The sequence below is a fragment of the Parasteatoda tepidariorum genome, chromosome 7 (assembly GCF_982258835.1).
Source record: "Parasteatoda tepidariorum strain Cologne lab strain chromosome 7, Ptep-v5.0, whole genome shotgun sequence".
NCBI classification, from domain to species: domain Eukaryota; kingdom Metazoa; phylum Arthropoda; class Arachnida; order Araneae; family Theridiidae; genus Parasteatoda; species Parasteatoda tepidariorum.
Window position 1 is genome coordinate 27,566,650 of NC_141761.1, and position 19,248 is coordinate 27,585,897.

Sequence of the window (19,248 nt, forward strand, 5' to 3'; positions counted from 1 at the left end):
TCAAAGATTAGAAGACTGTTATTCCTAGGTAAAAATTTAGAGGTTTCCTTGTAGCAATGTTTCTCTGTATTTTTTTAAAAAACTAATTGAAACAAGTATAAGGCAAAAAAAACAAATTGAAACAAGTATAATGCAAATAAGAAGTAACTTTAAAAAGGAAAACCTCCTAGTTTCAATAAATAAAATGGTGACTTTTTAAACTGCAATGAAACATAAATAATGTTTATCAAGTTGAATACTGACCTAAAACAAAAGATAACATTTCCAAACTAAAAAAAGGAAGAAAATTATTTCTTAGGAAATTATTAGCCTTTAAGCCTGTATGAAAGTCCTTATAAAATAGTCTTATATTCATGGTAGGCATTTTGAAAGAAAAAATTATTTTATAGTTTTATTAAATTACACCAGTCATAGTTAATAATTTCCAAAATAAAATTACAAAGAAAGCAAAAAGTTATATTACTTTTAAATGTGACTACTTTAAAAACACTAACAAATTCGTTTGCAAAATAATATTAAGAAAAAAAAAGACTCAAAGGTTGAGATAAAAACAAATTTAATATACAAATAACATACAAGGCAACAATTTAATTAGCTTTTATTAACGTTTTATTTGTTTCTTTTTTATTCTATTCTTAACTCCTTTTGATTCTTCGGTATCGTCATCATCATTTTTATTATACCGTTTCCTCTTTTTGTCTTTTCCTTCAAGTTCTTTCATTTCCTACATAGAAAAATATCCAATTAGTGAGAGTGAAATAAATACATGAGAATAAAATTTAATTTTAATTGCAACTTATTAAAGCTATATTTATTGTAAAGAAAGGAAATTGTTTTCCTAAATTGAAACTATTACTTAATACCTTATTACAGCTAAGTCTATCAAGTTTTTTAAATTAGTAAAATTATTCAGGAAATATTACTTTCAAAATTCTAAATATATATATATATATAAATTTCAAATCAGCATTATTTGATTACTAAACTATTACTAATGAAATATAAAAAAAGCACTGATGATAGTGTATTAATCCTTAATATTGGTATTGGTATAACTATAGTCTATCTTATTTATAATTTAAAGTGATAACATGGGTGACTGCGATTTAAAAGACATCTCTCTCCACCAAATTAAACTGTCAAAGACATGGACATAGGGAGGGAAAATTACGAAAATGCTTTTAACCTCTTTACTTAATTTTTAAAAATTATCTGTGAGATATTTAGGCTAATCAACAGTATCTAAGGCAGTCACCTCATTTGAATTTAAGATATGAAGTGTGTGATATTTCAGATACTCTTAATTTTTTTCTTAAAAAATTATATAAATTCTGTAATTAATTGTTTTGGGGCAATGTGCACTATAAGAATTTTTTTAGCATTATCCAAATTGGTTTTCATCAATTTAAACTGTAATAAATTTAAATTTTAAAAACTGGTGAGTATGTAGTTCTAAATTATTAATTTAAAAATTATAATTTTGATACAAAAGGAATTAATGCATTTTTTATTTTCAATTTATTAAATTTCTATACAAACATATTAATACACAAATCTATGCAAATATACGGAAGAGTTGGTGTGTGTTTTTTACCATTTGAGCCATGATCCTGAACCTTGAGCAGTGAATGCAAAGGACATATTAACCACTTGCCAAATATTAAAAATTTCAATAAGTAAGAAATTTGAAAAAGCAATTTTTTTCATAGTTATAAATAAAATTGCTGACAGTTTTTTTTTTGTTTTTTCCCAATCATTTAAAACATAATGTTAGTGACGTTTTCTAGTGGATTTTATTGCCCATCCACTGGAATTTTACTGCCCATTAAACAATTAATTATTTGTTACGTCAGGTTAGTTCAAGTAAAAAAAATATGGATAGTATGTGAGAGTTAAATCAACAAATTTATGTTTTTAAAACTACCTGCAACCATTTTTTTTTTATATAGGGTTTAGAGTTATGGTTCTGTAACATCTTTCTATAAACCTTAATAAATGGTAATTGAAATTGCAAAAATTAAGTAATGTATTTATGCGCATATTTATTAGGAAAAATACTTTATTGTAATAAATTTTAATTATGCTGTCAATAATATTTTAATGAGGTGAACTTTTACGTAAGATACAATAAAAAATAAAGTATCTTACTTTGTTAGCTGTTAGGGATGCTTCAACAACTCTGTCCAACAGTACCATAACTTCCTCATTTACAGTTGGATACAAATCAAGCTTTTTGCTAATTAATTCTTCAATTTTTAAATAAGCTTCCACCTCAAACCTATGCAGGGAGACAACAAAAGCATTAAAACAATTATAAAATACTTAAAAATTAATAACTGAATTTAAAAAGTCAGGTGAGGAAGGGGGAAACTTACTGAACAACAAATGTTATAGATTTTCCTCCTCGACCTGCCCTGGCAGTTCGACCAACTCTGTGTATGTAATCTTTTGAATGTGAAGGCAAATCAAAATTTATAACAACATCAACATGTGGTATATCTAAACCTCTAAAATAATAACAAAAAACACATTATCATTAATGTAATTTATTGCACATAAAATCATTTTCTACATACTTGTAAAAACAGAGAGAAATATAAACTCAAAATACAATAAAATTTTTACTTTCAAGCTGGAATTTTATATCAATTGATTTTTTTTTTTTTTTTTTTTGTTGATGGATTTAAGTATAAAATATTTTTTGTCAATATCAAACATGTATGTTTTAAGGTAATGATTTTTTCTCAGTCTAGTCGAATTTCATTTTTAAAGAATTATTTTCCAAAAAATGAAGACTATAATACATGTGAATAATTATTTGATGTTCAAAATAGATAAAAAGAAACAGTAGATAAGAATGGCAAGAAAGTTTATAACTATAATTTTCCATTAGTTACAGGTAAATAATATGTAGTTTAATTAGACACAGTTAACTTTTTGATTAAAGATTAATTTTTATCTTTATTTAAATACACATGCTTTTTGAACTTATAAGTAGTTAGTATGGAAATAAATTTTATATATAGGGGCAATGCTCCGTTTTTTACTCAATGAATATTATTAAAGAATTTTGGAACAGCTTGGAGCAATTTCAGGAGAGGGGGGGGGGAAGGATTTTGGAGCAAAAGTTCCAACCTTATATTATTTATTCATTTTTTTTTTTTTTAAATTTTCAATTTTAATAATGATCACAGTATGATCGGCATTTAGATAATTCTAAATTATCTATTAAATTTTCTTTCCTCCAGAGTATATCCGTTTTGAAAATTGACATTTGAGTTCCCACATAGATGAAACGTAAAATACAATATTCTATATATACAGTTCAACCTTGTTTATATCAACTCGTATGGGGACAGAAAATTTGTTCCCATTAATAATATCACGTTATCAGTTCCGAAATTTTTTTGTTAACAATGATACAATGCACATTCTATTATATCTGTCATCTATTTACATTTTTCTAATCTTAAATTTATTTATGAATATGTAAATTAATATATATTTAATTTCAATAAATTTTTCTCTCCAATAACTTCAATACGTCTCATAATAAATACAACAAATTACTTTAAAATATTAAATAAAGGAAGAAAAAAATATTTTAGTTCAGGTAAAAATTGTGCTTACTTTAAGTGCTCTATTTTTGTTTTTAATTCTAGAGAAGCTAATAAAAAATTACTGAAAAGGAACTAATGGGAATTTCATTTCTTATTCGCACATGCTTTCCAAAAGTCTTCTAACTTGTATCAAATGTACTTACAAAATGGTTCGAACTTTCATTTTTAGAAAAATTTTACCCTCAGAAATATCAATTTTTTTAGAATAAACTATTATAATACCTAATTATAAGAGTGTGGGAGAAATGACAACCTATATTAAGCAAAAGATCAATATGGGTAGTCATTTCTCAGAAAAACATGTTTTTTTACATTCACACCCATGAGGTGAAAGAAAACTTTATTCATATTAAAGTACAAAAGGACTTATGCTATTTCCAGTAATGTTCCTCCCCAACAGATTCAATTTATACACTTTCATTTGATTGCTGCAATTAAAAACATTATCACAAAGCAGTTAAAAGAGAAGAAATAATGAAAGTGCTTAAAATAAATTTTCTTGATTTTAGAAAGCTTTCTATCGGCTTTTATTACATATTTGCATTGAAAAAATTAGCTAGTATCTTCACTGAAAATCCCACTTTTTCAAAATGGCATTTACTTCATTTTAGTTTTAAGAAAAAGTTCGTGTAATTTTTTCTTTCTTTTGTAACTTAGAAAACTGATATTAGATATCATTGGAACGCAAGATAGAACAAAAAAAAAATTATAATAATAATTCTCTCACTATCTCCCTTACACTTAATTGAGAAGGAATGTATCAAGAATCGCATAACCATTTTTAAAAATGCTTAGATCAAACTTAGCATTAAGGATGCATTAAAGCCAAACAGGCATGGACACTCTAAAAAACATGTTGAGACGTACTTTTATAGAAAATTACTCATAGAAATATATAGACATAATGTCCTGTTTACATATGTCTGTCTTCAAGCTTACTACATTTAACTGTTTACTAGTTAGATTAAAAGACACTCACCATTTAATGTAGGTAGTGTAATTCAAGTAATTTTTTATCAAAACCTTGGTATGTTATGTCTCTTTGAATGTTTATATGTTAAGCTAGTCAAAATAATTTCTGTTCAACTATCAAATTATAAAATAAAAATTATGCCACTTTTTTTAAATGTGGAAAAGATCTACTGTTAAGATCCAGATAGGTCCAGGTTGTTAGCTCTGCTATCTGACATTTCTTTTGAAAATAAAAACATGAAATAAAAAACTATTTACCTGCTAGCAACATCAGTAGCAATCAATATTGATCTGGTTTTCCCCTTAAATTTTTGCAATGCACCAAGCCTTTTTGCCTAAAATTTGAAATATATGTATAGAGAAGCATATATACGAAACTTTGGTCTACATTTTCTATTACACACCATTAATCCAAATAATAAAAAAAAAAGTTCCCATTGATTAAGCCTTGCTCTTCAAATTTTCAACCTTCATCCTTAGAAACCATACAAATGTATTCCTAATAGTATGGTTTCTAAGGTCACATACTAAATGAAGTCTTACTTAAAATAATCTTTTATGTATTTTTAACTAACTGTCACAATTATTTTTAGAGATAAAATTGCCCATTTATTATGTTGTTTTTCTGCCTATTTCTTTTTATGTTATTTTCTTTGACCATTAGGGCAATTTGAAACAAAATTGGTCACCATTCTCTATGATAAAGAAAATTTCATCAGCAGGTCATGAAGTGTATAAACCACTAAAACTTTGAAAGAGCAGATTTGAGGTCAAGCCTACATTACTAAAAATCAGTCACAATTAATAATAATACAAACAATAATTGAAATTTTCTTACATAAGTGCTAGAAAGGCAAAGTACAAAATTACATATGAGTTGCACTATATCTTATTCCCATTTGTCTGGTTAAATAAAAATGTTAGTATTGAATGAAATAAAACTTTATTCTATTTAGAATTTAAAATTTTTCCTAGATATTGAAATGCCACACACACATTTTTAAACTAGTATAAAACTGTTATAAAAACTAAATGTGCAATACCTGACTAAGTTTACCATGAAGTGGAATAGCAGTGAAGCCTAGGTTTCGAAGAAGAAACGCAGTCCTTTGAGTATTAGCGCAAGTAGCACAAAATACCATTATAGAATCACCAGGCAATTCATTCAAGATATGAACTAAATAGACATCCTACAAAGAAAAATAAAATTAGGACATCTCTTATGATGAAATAATGAAAGTCAATTGAATTCAAAATATACACTGAGCTTTTTTTCTGAAAATCTCATAGATATATTTTTTTATACATCATATTTATATTATTTTCATATTTTTTTCTGAAGAATCTCATATCTGTAAACATATCATTAACAGGATTTAGCAGAAGTTTTAAAATCTTGTTGCATAATAAGTTTTTGATTCACAGAAGTCCAAGGACCGATAGTCTTGAGATATGTGGAAACTTGCAATAATTGTGGAAAATTCATATGCCCTGCTTCTAAGTTTTAGACCCAGAAGAATAATATGAAATACCTGGAATACAATCAACCTTGGTAATAGCTTGAGTTGTGACTCTTTACCTAATAAAATTTGTATTTGACAGTATAATCCAAATCAAACATATTTTTCAGAAAGACTATCACATTTTTAAGATACAAATTAACAAGATAATTATTTTGGAAATTAGAATGTATTATTTTAAAATATTCATTTTCATATTTTATTGCATGCCTTTAGATTGCTTTCAATGCATTCATAAAAACTTTTAACCTGACTTTGACATACAATTAACATTGCTTTACTCTTTCACAATCAACTAAGTCAATGTTATTCAAAAACATAAAACTCATGTATTATTAAAAATATAAAACAAGTTTTTAAGATTAAAAGGAATTAATGTTTTGAAAGGAAAATTAAAAGGAAACGAATACTGTAAATAAATGAATAAATTTGATAATGAATAATAAAATAAAATTTATGCAGATTTAGTTTTAAACAAAAGCACTTATAAACCAAAACCAAATTGAAATGAAATTGATCAAGCAAAGTGGAATAATATTACGATCATGGCTTTATAGTAATAAGGTATTTAACACAAAAGTATTTTTAAATACTTAAATAAAAATTTCTAAAAAATAATCTAAATTATAAAAAAATAATCTAAATTTAAAAAAATTTCTGCAAAAGGAATAAAAAAATTGCATGAATTTGTTATCATCACCTTATGTTTCAGAGGCACAAAAACATAATACTGCTGCAATTTTTCAACTGTCTGATACTTCTTGGAAACTTCAACTTTGACTGGGTCTGAGAGTGATGCTCTTTGCAATTTCTGAACCTAAAGGAGATAAAAGAAAATAACTTTAAATATCAAAGTGTATATATAATATAACTATAATTAATATATAACTTTAAATATATTGAAAACATGCATGCAAGTTTAAATATACTCAATTAGTAAATATATACAGCATAATTCATTAATAATGATAATATAGGGACTGAAGCAATTTGGATTAAAGCTTGAGACAACAGATATTATCAAATGTCAAAGCTATAAAGTACAAAAATAACTGGAAATGCTTAAAAAGGTTTCTCTTTCATTGATGATTTACATTGAAGGGAAATATTATGTGAGTTTTTATGAAATTGAATGCATTAAACACAACAAATGTTCTACATACAACATGCATGAAATGAAAAATAATATCAATCACATATACATTATCTATCGATTCTATAGAAGTTTGCAAACTTTTTAGCAAACTTTAAATATTTGGAGACTAAATGGTGGTGGTATCTTTTTCATCACTATAAGATTTTGTGCTTTGCAAATATTCAGTAAGCAATACATACACAGAGAGACAAAGACAGCAGAAATTGCATGAGGTGAGGTATAGAATCTAATCATTAGTTTGCAACATCTCCTTTTAATAAACAAAATTCCTTTATTTTCTCCTTTTTATAAACAAACTCATACTCTCTGTTACTGCTATAGTTTTGCAGTTTTAAGATTTTTACATTGAGTGATTCATGGTAAGTTAAATGCGAAAACAAACATATTTTAAAGAGTATAGTCAAATTTTAACAAAAAAATAAGCACTTTTCAGGCACTTAAAAAATATTTCTTTCTTTAACTAAAAAATTTACATTAAAGTTTATATGCAACAATTAACTTAAATTACAATTAATACTTAAAATTTACAAATTGCAAAATATCTTCAAAGACAAACTATTCAATCAGAAATATCATAACATGTTAATTAACCACACCCAAATGTTTGATATGGCATATAAAGGGAATCATAAGGAGAGAAATAGATGGAAAAAAGTTATTATATTTGATAAGACTGATATTTAACAGAATTTAATTATATAACTAAGTATTTAATTAAATAAAAGAATAAGAATTATTAATATAAAAAAAAGTTAGCTTATACTAACTTAAGTTGTTTTAGCTTTTCATTATAAACATTTAAAAAAATTAAAATCATCATTTCAGAAATTAAAACTCAGGAAAAAAATTGCACCCCCACTCTGACCAATTGGGGAAACTTTTATTAATTTATTCTTAGAAAACGAAAAAAAAATCTATTTTGAAATACAAAATACAATGCACAAAAAATAAAAACTAGTAACAAAATAATTGAACTTTTCGAAAGCTATCACATACTTTTTGTGTCATTGTAGCAGAATATAAATAGGTTTTCCTTTCTCTTGGAATAGCCTTTAAAATCTTATCAACTTCTTGCTCAAAATCCATATCTAGAATTCTATCTGCTTCATCCATTATCTAGTGAAAAATCAAAATAAAAAATATTTTTTGGAAATAATATACATGAAGAAAAAAAAAATTATATCATACTTGAGGACAAAAAACTGAAATAAAAGAAAAATTATTCTTTGTAACAGAGATGGTTTTTATCAGTAATCTTTTCCAAGTAAAATTCTGAAGTTTAAAACAAAATGTTTACAGATACTTTAATGACACTACTGAAAATCAAAAATACATCAAATGCTTACATTTTGACAAAATCATATGTGTAGATCAATGGACGTAACTAACAAAAGTCTTTAGTGTTTACACCTGTTTAGGTGAGTATGTGGTCTGTCAACTGGTGAGCAAAGTATACAAATACAACACTATACCATACCTTTTTAATGTCATGGAATAGCATTTATATAAACCATTTTTAAATTAAAGACAATCCTAACAGTTTACTTTTATCAAATAGTGTTCGCATGTTCAATGCTGACTACTGATGTTAGAATGTTATTATCATTGTCATGAATCTGTTATTATCATTTTCTTTCATCTATTGTCATATTTAGTTAAGTTGCCTTTTGATATCTGTCATATATTAATAAACAGTACCATATTTCTCATTGAAAAGATGTTTAAGTTATAGTAAATATCTAATTTATATAAAGTTAACCACGGCACTTATGAAATGTAATGTTGTGATAAAAAAAACATATGTAATACTGATGAAATCATAATTTAATAGGATTAGAGTATTTCCTTTCATTCTGGGATGTTGCGAAATTGGCACCAATCAAAATGCACCAAAGTTGGATTGGCGTAAAAAAAAATCATCAACAAACAATTGGGTATTAGTAACAAATCAGTGCCCAAAATTTTATTATGCAGATATGATTTACAACTGGAGGTTAAATAGTGATCAGATGAGTCACATCTCAAAGCTTAATTATTCTATTATTAATTTCCTTTAATGACTTAAATTATATTTCTTGAGTGAAGCCTATCACCTACAAACCAAGTGCCCTAGAAAGGCATTCATTTTTCTGACAAACACTCTTTGGCAAAATATTAGGAAAATCCACTTTTACTCTATTTCCCTCAAATATTAAAACAATATTGAGGAATCTATCCCAGATCTAAACATGAAATCGGTATTAAATTTTATCTGACTTCAAACCGAAGCAAGGAAAAAACATTAATTACACAATTTACAATATTTTTTAAAATTTAAAGTGAATTTTCAGTTCTTTTTTCAATTAAGCTTAACACCTATGGTTAAGTCTGATCTTTTATTCAAGTTTGGGAGGAAAAATTTTTTTTTAAAAGGAAGTACTAAAGACAATAGGATTTCTAATAGAAATAAAATAATTTTGATGTCTGTTTAATTGATCTAGCCTCATTTTAGTGATGAAATATACATCTTTAATTAAGATTTTTCCGTAATCTTTGTTATAAGGGTTAGCTTTTATCTTATTTTTATATATTAAATGACAATTAAATAAATTTTTAGGACACTTTTATCAAAACTTTTAATAAAAACTTTAATTTTTTAAAAATTTATTTTTTTTAAAAAAACTCAATGATTGAATAGATTGTTAAACTATTTTGCTTTTAAATAGGTTTGTTATTCTTTTCTTTTTTTTTTTGAAGTTCTTTCTTTTTAGATCTAGACAATATTTCTTTGTAATCTGCTGACTAATCTTTTATTCTAGTAGTGATGTTTATGGGATGCACAAAGCATTTGATGATTTTAATTCCACTGCCTTGTACTTTGTCTATATATTTTAAGGAGCAGCAAGGCATCAGGTTTGCGTAAGACTTTTAACCATTTGATTTACACTTAAAATACTAATACTATAGATTCCGTGTTGCTACTAAAAGCAATAAAGACTGAAATCCCTTCAGAGAGAGAGAGAGAGAGGACAAAAATCAATAAGGAAAGTTGAACTTTACAGAACTTTCTAATGTAAATCTAAAATATATACAGTACGACCTCGAAAATCCGGACTTCTGAAATCCGGAAATATCTAAAATCCGGACTCATACGTCCAGTTCCTCAGAAAAAATTTTCAAAAGAAAAAATTTTAAAACAAATTTGCTTAGAATAAAAATTTTAATGCAAAACCACAACTCTTCTCCAACAATGAAGAGGTAGAGATGGGGTGTGAATGAAAGCTCATAGCTGATAAGGAAATTCCAGTCATTCTTATCAGCTCTGTATTAATAACAAAGAATATAAAGGGAAATCCACTCCTCCTGAAGGGGAATCCCACAACTCTTTTGCAACAATGAAGCAGTAGATGAAGAGGTAGAGGTGGGGAATGAATGAAAGCTCATAGCTGATAAAGAAATTTCAGTCATTCTTATCAGTTCTGTAGAGATAACAAAGAATATAAAGGGAAATCCCCTCCTCCTGAAGGGGAATCCCACAACTCTTTTGCAACAATGAAGCTGTAGATGAAGAGGTAGAGGTGGGGAATGAATGAAAGCTCATAGCTGATAAAGAAATTTCAGTCATTCTTATCAGTTCTGTAGAGATAACAAAGAATATAAAGGGAAATCCCCTCCTCCTGAAGGGGAATCCCACAACTCTTTTGCAACAATGAAGCAGTAGATGAAGAGGTAGAGGTGGGGAATGAATGAAAGCTCATAGCTGATAAAGAAATTTCAGTCATTCTTATCAGTTCTGTATAGATAACAAAGAATATAAAAGGGAATCCCCCTCCTCCTAAAGGGGAATCCCCTCAGAAGGAGGAATTCTTCCATCTCCTTGTTTTTCCCCTTTGTGATGAAAGAAAACTGGTTCTTTCTTAACCTTGAAGCTTAGGAGGCGGGGACAAGTTCTTTCACCCCCCAAGAAAAAAAGGATTAGTATCAGCTGGTACAGTCTAGTCTAGAAGCATCTGTTTCGGTTATAAGTTGAAATTCAGCTCGCGTTTTAAGCCTATATTTTTAGTTTTAATTGCTAATACAGTGGAACCTGTTAAAGTGACCATCTGGGTAAAGTGAGCACCTGAGTAAGGTGACCATTTTCCACAGGTTTTATTTTCTTCCTTAGGAAAGTACATAGGAATTTATCTCCTATAGTGACCACCTGCTGAATGTGTAAAGTGACCAGTTCATCCTTCATTTGAATGACATTTGCACCTGTCCAAGGTGACCTTCCTTTTCTTCTGCTCATATAAGATGTGTCAGAAACTGGTTTTTGAGGGTGGGGAGATAGGAATGTGCTGACCTCCCACCCTTTGTAAAAAGGGTTCCTTTTATCATATGTTCTCAGAAATTCTAAGAGTAAACTTGTGCATTCACTGTGCTGCTTTCAAGATTTGTTTGCAGTGTTTTAATATGTTAGTAGTGTTAGTATTTTAACATTGACAGTTTTCATTGAGTTTATTTTTAATTCAGCTATCTTTTTTTGTTAATTATGGAGAATAAAAGATCTAAGCAGTATAAAGAATTGTGTTTAAAAGATAAAATTGAAGTTATTGACTTTCTAAAAAGTAATAGTCAAAGGGCAGCAGCTGAAAAATTTCAAATCAGTAAAACTTGTGTGAGCAATATTTTCAAAAGAAAATTGGAGTATATTAGCAGATTTGAAGAAAATGAAAATGAGTCTAGGAGTCGGAAAATACGAAAAATTGATAATTTTGAAGTAAATCAGGCTACTTTTGAATGGTTTAAAAAAAATGCGTGGTATGAATGCTAGAGTTTCTGGACCTTTGTTACAAGAAGCAGCTTTAGAATTTTCAAAAAAACTCAATGTGGAAAATTTTACTGCTTCTAATGGCTGGTTAGAATCATTCAAGAAAAGGCATAACATTTCTCAGAAAATTTTGTGCGGTGAGTCACATGACGTTGATATGGAAACAGTAGATTCCTTTAAAAAACGAATTTCTGGTTTGTTGGAAAATTACAAGAAAGAAGACATATTCAACGCAGACGAATGTGGTTTGTTTTATCGTGCAATGCCAAACAAAACATTAGCTACGGCTGGTGATAAATGCAAAGATGGCAAGATATCAAAAGAGAGAATCACCATTTTGCTTTCTTGCAGTTCAACAGGAGAGAAACTGAAACCTCTTGTCATAGGAAAAGCCAGAAAACCCCGCTGTTTCAAAAAAGTCAACATCAAAAATTTACCTGTTTCGTGGTATGGAAATAAAAAAGCCTGGATGACGTCCTCTATTTTTACTGAATGGGTTATGCAGTTGAACAAGCAGATGAAGCAAAGAAAGAGAAAGATTCTGTTATTCATTGATAACTGCCCAGCCCATCCAAGTGAGTTGTCCTTTTCAAATGTGAAAGTGCAGTTTCTACCTGCCAATACCACATCACATTTGCAGCCGCTTGATCAAGGAATAATTCAAGCTTTCAAGTTACATTATAGAAAGTTCCTCCTCCAAGCTATAATTGCCAGAGCTGGAGAATGCAAATCAGCAAACGAAATTGCTTCATGCATAAACGTTCTTGATGCCATAATGTGGATTAATGACTCGTGGAATTTAGTACACCAAACGACAATTTCAAAATGCTTTGAAAAATGTGGTTTTACCCAAGAAATTTCGGAAGATATGAGTGATTCACATGCTGAAAATGATGACAATAGCCTTTTGCTCATTCAAAATCTTTTAAATCACTTGCCTTCTGAAGATGAACCAGTGGATGCTAAATTTTTCACGAATTTTGACAGTGATATTCCTACATGCAATACTTCCGTTGATCAAGAAAATCTAAAGCAAGACATTTGCGAAATGTTTATAAATGAAAAAGACGAAGAAGATTGTGTTAGTGAAGAGGAAGTTCAAATTGAAGAAAATGATGAAATTTCCGACTCAGAAATGTTAAAGATGTGCAAGAATATGAAAACGTATGCCCTAAATAACTGTCCACAAATGCTAGATTTACTAAGGAAACTTGAAGGGATGACTGAAAAAATAATTGTTGAAAAGAAGTGTTTTAAGCAAAGAAAAATTTCTGATTTTTTTACTGTGAATGGAACTTCATAATAATTAGTAGATTTTTTTAGTGAGTGTTTTATTATAGCTTGTATTGAAAATGTTTTGGATAATCTAGTATTGCAACCAAAATAAAGGTCAGTATTAATTAAGGAGTATTTTATCATTACGTGTTATTTAAATCGATTACTACGGAAGTTCTTCAACTAATACCAAAAGAAATGAGGTGAGTTTTATATTAATTATCTATAAAGGGATAAACCTATTTTAGTTATTAGGGTTGTTATATAATTAATTCATTACTTAATATAGTACAGTTTTTCGAATGTGCATTTAACCGTATGTATATTATCCGTTTTAAAAAGTCTTCATAAAGTGACCACCTCTATATAGTGACCATTTGACTTGGTCCCGAGGGTGGTCACTTTGGACAGGTTCCACTGTATTATGTTATCTAAACGATCGATTGCGGGGGGAAAATGACGAAAGTTTGATTTTTAATGTCTTTTATTTATTATTTAAAGAGTATATTTATGTTAAAATCGACGTCGGAGGTCTACACACGCGTGATTAATCGCGAAATCGGCCTGGCGAATTCGAAACTTCGATAATTTTATCAATTCAAGTAAGGTATCTAAAATCCGGAAATTTCGGAAATCCGGACCTTCCAAACCCCCCAGCAGTCCGGATTTTCGAGGTTGCACTGTATTAATCTATTTACAAAGTATATTGTAATTTCTTTGAAAATGTATAACATGCAACAATCAGTATATGTATTAATAAACAATATAATTAAAACAAAATTTACTGATTTTATGTATTAATTAATATTAATAAATTATTTATAACAAAATCTTTTATTTTGTTTAAATATGTCTGATTACATGAATCAGTAAAACATGATGAATTTCTATCCAGTGTTCTCCTTGACCTGCCATACCTTAAAAACACTGCTTTTTTTTCAGGAAAAGATTTTTTTCTTAACCACTCGTTGAAATGTCCATTTCTGATTTATTTTGTTATTGATAATTACTTAACTAATTTTTAATTTCATTCCTTGATTACATTAAGAATTTTCTTATGTTCTCTAGTTATATAGCTAATATTCGTATATGATTCAGTCTCACAAACATTTACATCTTTTATAATACTGAATTTTTTAGTGATTTTAAATTTTTAAGATAATTTTTTTAACATAAATTTTTTTTAATAAATACCTTTGGATTAAAATGCTTCTTCAAATATTTATTTTCTCATAATTCTCAGTTTCAAATGTAACAAAAAACTTTGAAAGTTGTTCATCAATTAATCCCTTTTTTTTTTTAAAGAAAATTTATGCACAGAGATTTCCTTTCAGCTTGTCTTTAATTATTTTTCAAAAACTTCAATTTTTTCTGTTATTGATATTGATTTTGATAATGAGAATCGTTTTGTGAAATGACACATAAAAATAGTATGAAAGGATAATTTAAAAATTGAGGATCAAATTCAGTTACTACACTATATTACATATTTTGATAAATTTTAATGATGTTAAGTGAGCGCCCTTTAAAAACTCAAAGTACTCTTTTCTGAGAGGAAGTGTCCTGCCCATTTTTTCCCCGAGGGAGAACTCTGTCTATCTACTTCATTTACTGAATGAATATACATGATATTTCATGAAATGAAACTGCACATGATGAAATTTATGGTGATATGACATAAAAAAAAATATTTACTTAAAGACATAATAAATATTGGATCTCTAAAATACTTAAATACTATTGTAACTTCTACTTATCATTATTTTTTCAATACTGTATCAGAATAATTAATAGTAACAAATTTAATAATAAAAAGCAGCAGAAAAAATAATCAACAATATATACCAGAAATTTCAACGCTTTAAGGTTAAATCCTTTTGTATTTTCAAGATGATCAACCAATCTACCAGGTGTGGCTGAAAATGCAAAATATAACAATTCAATAGTATTTACAAAAATATCATTAATATCAAAATTAGCAAATGAAAAAAATAAGTACAACACTTTTCAAAACAATCAAGACATATTTTACAATAGTATGCATATGCTAAAATAAAAATACTTTGAAAAAGGGACAACAAGTATAACTTGCTTTAAGTCTTAACTTCCTCTAAGCTCAAAAAAGAAGTATAACTTGCTCCATATAAGAATAAAGCTAAATTTAACAGAGAAGAACTATAAAGTACACAACATAATTTTAATTTCAGAATTATATTGCTTAAAATGGAAAATTTTAACTATTTCAGTATAATTTTTTTTAATGGAGGACTGAACAAGACAAAATAGTTTCAGATACATAGAAATTTTTCATAGTTCTGTTGCATTAAAAAAAAAAAACATCAGTATTAATCAGATATTATTCCCTCATACAAATATTTAATTAAAATTTGTAATCAAAATCAAGACATGCTTAATTAAATTATTTTAACAAGTTTAAACAATCTAAATTCAAATAATTTAAATCCATACTCAAGAGTAAAATTTTTTTTCAATGGGAAAATTAAGAATTTATAACACAATTAATGGCTTTTTCAGTTTAATTTTTAATGTGCACTAAGTCCAAAGAATTATTAATTTAATCATAATGCAGTTAACTGCAATTTTATAATTAAAAACTTTTTTTTAAAAAAGAAACCAGACAAAATAGGAAAATAACACAAATCACTTACAATAAAGGTGAACCTCTAACATGAGCACCAGGTGCGGCTCATTGACGGTCAAATTTGGTGCCCATGCCAATGAATAATTTAGCATGTACTGTACTTAAAGATTAAAAACATGTTAAAGAATATTTTAACGAAATCTTACCTATAATTATGTGTGGTTTCCTAGATAAGGTCATACTTTGAGTTGCTATATCAATGCCACCAACAATAACAGCTGAAAAAATATTGAACAATTTAGCAAAAAGAATAGTACTGTAATTTAAAAAGAAATTACAACCAAAAATAAAATAAAACCTGTTTTAACACCCATGAATGCTCCTAAAGCATCAAATTGTTCAGAAATTTGGAATGCTAACTCTCGAGTAGGAGTAAGAATAAGAGCGAAGAATCTTTGAGGAGTTTTCAACAAAGCCTGCAGAACAGGTATGGCAAAAGCACCAGTTTTTCCTGACCCAGTTTCAGCCAAACCAATGACGTCACGACCTAGAATTTCAATTTTTACTATCATAATCTTTATGTTATCAAAAATGTTATATCTTCAACACAAAAGCTTATTCAAGAAAGAATAAAAATTTTGACTATCAATAAACAAAACAAATAAATTGAATAATAATAAAGTTTTAAGTGAGATACATAAAAAATTTGTCACTCCACCACACACAAAGAAAGTGAGCGGGAATCAAGAAAAAAAAACCTGCTTGACTCTTGTTTTTTGACGAAGAGGGTTTTCAGGAGTGTGCTGAAAAATAATTGCACACCAACAAATAAGTATAGGTAAAAGATACCAATATTTTACAGCTTTAAGGTTATAACATTGCTAAAATATTTGATAAGATATTATGCAATATATAAAATTAAAGCTTCATTTCCAGTATCAAAATCTTATCTTAAAAACAAATTCGTTATGCCAAGTTGGCAAAAATACTCCTCTTCAGATTAAAATAGTTAAAAGCTGTAGATAATTTAGAATTTCTAGCCCACTATGAGCTTAAACAATAATATAAACCATGAAAAAAAATATATAGGCCTATAAAACGATTTATAAAAATTTACCTTTTAGAGCGATAGGAATAGCTTCTTGTTGGATAGCTGTTGGAGATTTCCATTTCAACTGTTCACATGCTTCACATAATACATCAACCACACCCTATGAAAGAAAAAATGAAAAACTTTATTAAATCCAATTAGGGAGTTTTGTTTCTCCATTTAACCATCTTTTGAAGATATTATAACCACCAATCAGTTTACGGTACTGGTTTTCCTTTGGATCCATTTGCAGACAGTTAGGAAGTTTGACAAACTTAAATGCTCCAATTTTATGAAAACCTTATTAATTAAACCACTTCTAAAAAACATACAGCCTCCCAACCACAAAACTTTAAAAATTATTAATTACTGAAGCTTATTAACATAATAACAGTTATTTGGTTACCCTCAAAAACTTGTTATCCAAGGTCAAGAAAACATTCTTACATTAGTATTTAGTATACAGATTAGAAGATTTCCATATCAATGCACAAAATAAATTGACAAATTTTGGTTACTATTATTTGGTATCTATAGACATCTTGAAAAGTATAAGTTGGGGTCGCTGCAAGGCAAACAATAACACATTTTTAAAAAAAAAGAATGTTTAAGATATTTTTTGGTACTTTAGAAACAAGTACCAATATAGAAATACTATATCCCCGATCTGCGGCAGAATACTCAGAGTCTAGCAGCAATTTTTAAAAAAACATCACAGAAGGAAGAAACTCGAAGAACAAAACTCATAGCCACCTCTGGGCAAACCTCTAAGGGTTTTTCTTTTTTAACAATTGCAAGTTTTAACTTCATTTTATGCCTTGGCACTGCGGATCACGTTGTGGAAATATTCCTAACAACACTATTTTATTTTTAAAAAACAATGGTTTTACATTACGTTAACATTAAAAAAAAAAAAAGACAAGATAAAATATTCAAGTCTTGGGAAGATTTCCATATAGTAATCTGTGGCAGAATAATCGCCAAGTCTTGGCAACTTCCGGGTAGTAGTCTGCAAGATACTTTAAAAAAACATGACAGAAAGGAACAAGCTCCAAGGGTATACCTCTCAGCCACTCCCACGCAAACCTTTACATGTTTGTTTTTTTTTTTTTAATTTGATCCACTTAAAATCAATTTGGCACTTTAGATTAGCAGATCACAAAACGGAAATATCAGTCTCCCAAATTACAATTGCTAAAGCACCAAATGAATTATAAACTTAGAATTTTTTAAACAAAAACATGTAGATGTTTGACAAGGAGTTGCTACGAGTTATACTCTTTGAGTTGCACCCCTGCTGATGATGTTTTGTTTCAGTTTCAGGAGGACTGCTGGCCACCCCAGTTTACATTTAAAAGAAGAAAATACTTCTTTAGTACGTGAAGATTTCCAAATCGGCACCTGTACCAAAATAAACGCCACGTTTTCTTCTTGTCCTGTCAATAGCACACTAAATGTCATAGAAGGGGTCCAAGTAGAAGGGACTATAATTCGCACACCTCAGACAAACCACCCCATGCTTTTTGGGAGATTTATCGCCACGTCATGACAACTTCTGGGCAATGGTCCACGAGAAACTAAAAAAAAAAAAACACAGAAAGGGACCAACTCGAAAGGTATAACTCGTAGTCATTTCCTGGCAAACATCTATATGTTTCGTTTTTTTTTAGAAATTTGCAAATTGAAAATGTATTTGGCACCTTGGCGATTGCTGTTGGTGCGGCAGATCAGGATACGGAAATATCCCCCGAGCATTTATGAAGGTTACTTCATTCATATTTAAATACTACAATAAAAGAAATAACAAAACAAACCAATGATTTGAAAGTACAATCTTTTTCCACTGGTGGAGAAGATATTTCTTCTGTTGCCATATTTTAACAAAAATTAAAGGAGAGCAATTATAAAAAGGGCAAAATGATACCACATGAAACGAGTATTAATTCTTGATTACAGCAGGCCACAAATTAATTTTAAGTTGTGCGTGCTTTTGTTGAGTGAGGAACACAGAGAGGAATTCAGAATGATGAAGATTCTGGTTGGGTATATGATGGATTTATACTTTTTCAGTTCAAAATTCTGTATATTTACATATTTTTATTTAAAAACTGAGAAATTCAGTTCAACTAGTGCACGCAAATTTTTATTTTAGAAATGCGTGGAAAATTGTTATTGCCAATATCAGTTTAATAATTTATTTGTTTTTGTTTCATAATTAATTGTG

The 19,248-nt window shown here is 28.3% G+C and overlaps 1 protein-coding gene across 1 annotated transcript; it reads right to left on the minus strand.

Moving 5' to 3' along the window:
• Positions 1–539: 539 nt before the first annotated feature.
• On the minus strand, positions 540–19,238 carry pths (probable ATP-dependent RNA helicase DDX47). The gene is made up of 12 exons (XM_071183687.2): positions 18,839–19,238; positions 17,052–17,145; positions 16,293–16,481; positions 16,141–16,212; positions 15,178–15,248; positions 8,265–8,384; positions 6,813–6,929; positions 5,636–5,782; positions 4,851–4,927; positions 2,376–2,507; positions 2,149–2,278; positions 540–724 (listed from the first exon to the last, which is right to left on the minus strand). Exons 1-12 carry the CDS (start codon positions 18,896–18,898, stop codon positions 602–604), a joined length of 1,332 nt encoding a protein of 443 aa, XP_071039788.2. The 5' UTR covers positions 18,899–19,238; the 3' UTR covers positions 540–601.
• Positions 19,239–19,248: the final 10 nt, after the last annotated feature.

Coding starts and splice junctions, on each gene's coding strand:
- pths (XM_071183687.2), bottom strand. CDS start 18,898: ATGGCAACAGAAGAAATATCTTCTCCACCAGTGGAAAAAGATTGTACT. Junction 2,508..4,850: donor GCTACTGATGTTGCTAGCAG/GTAAATAGTTTT, acceptor TTATTATTTTAG/AGGTTTAGATATACCACATG. Junction 725..2,148: donor CATCCCTAACAGCTAACAAA/GTAAGATACTTT, acceptor TTTTCTATGTAG/GAAATGAAAGAACTTGAAGG.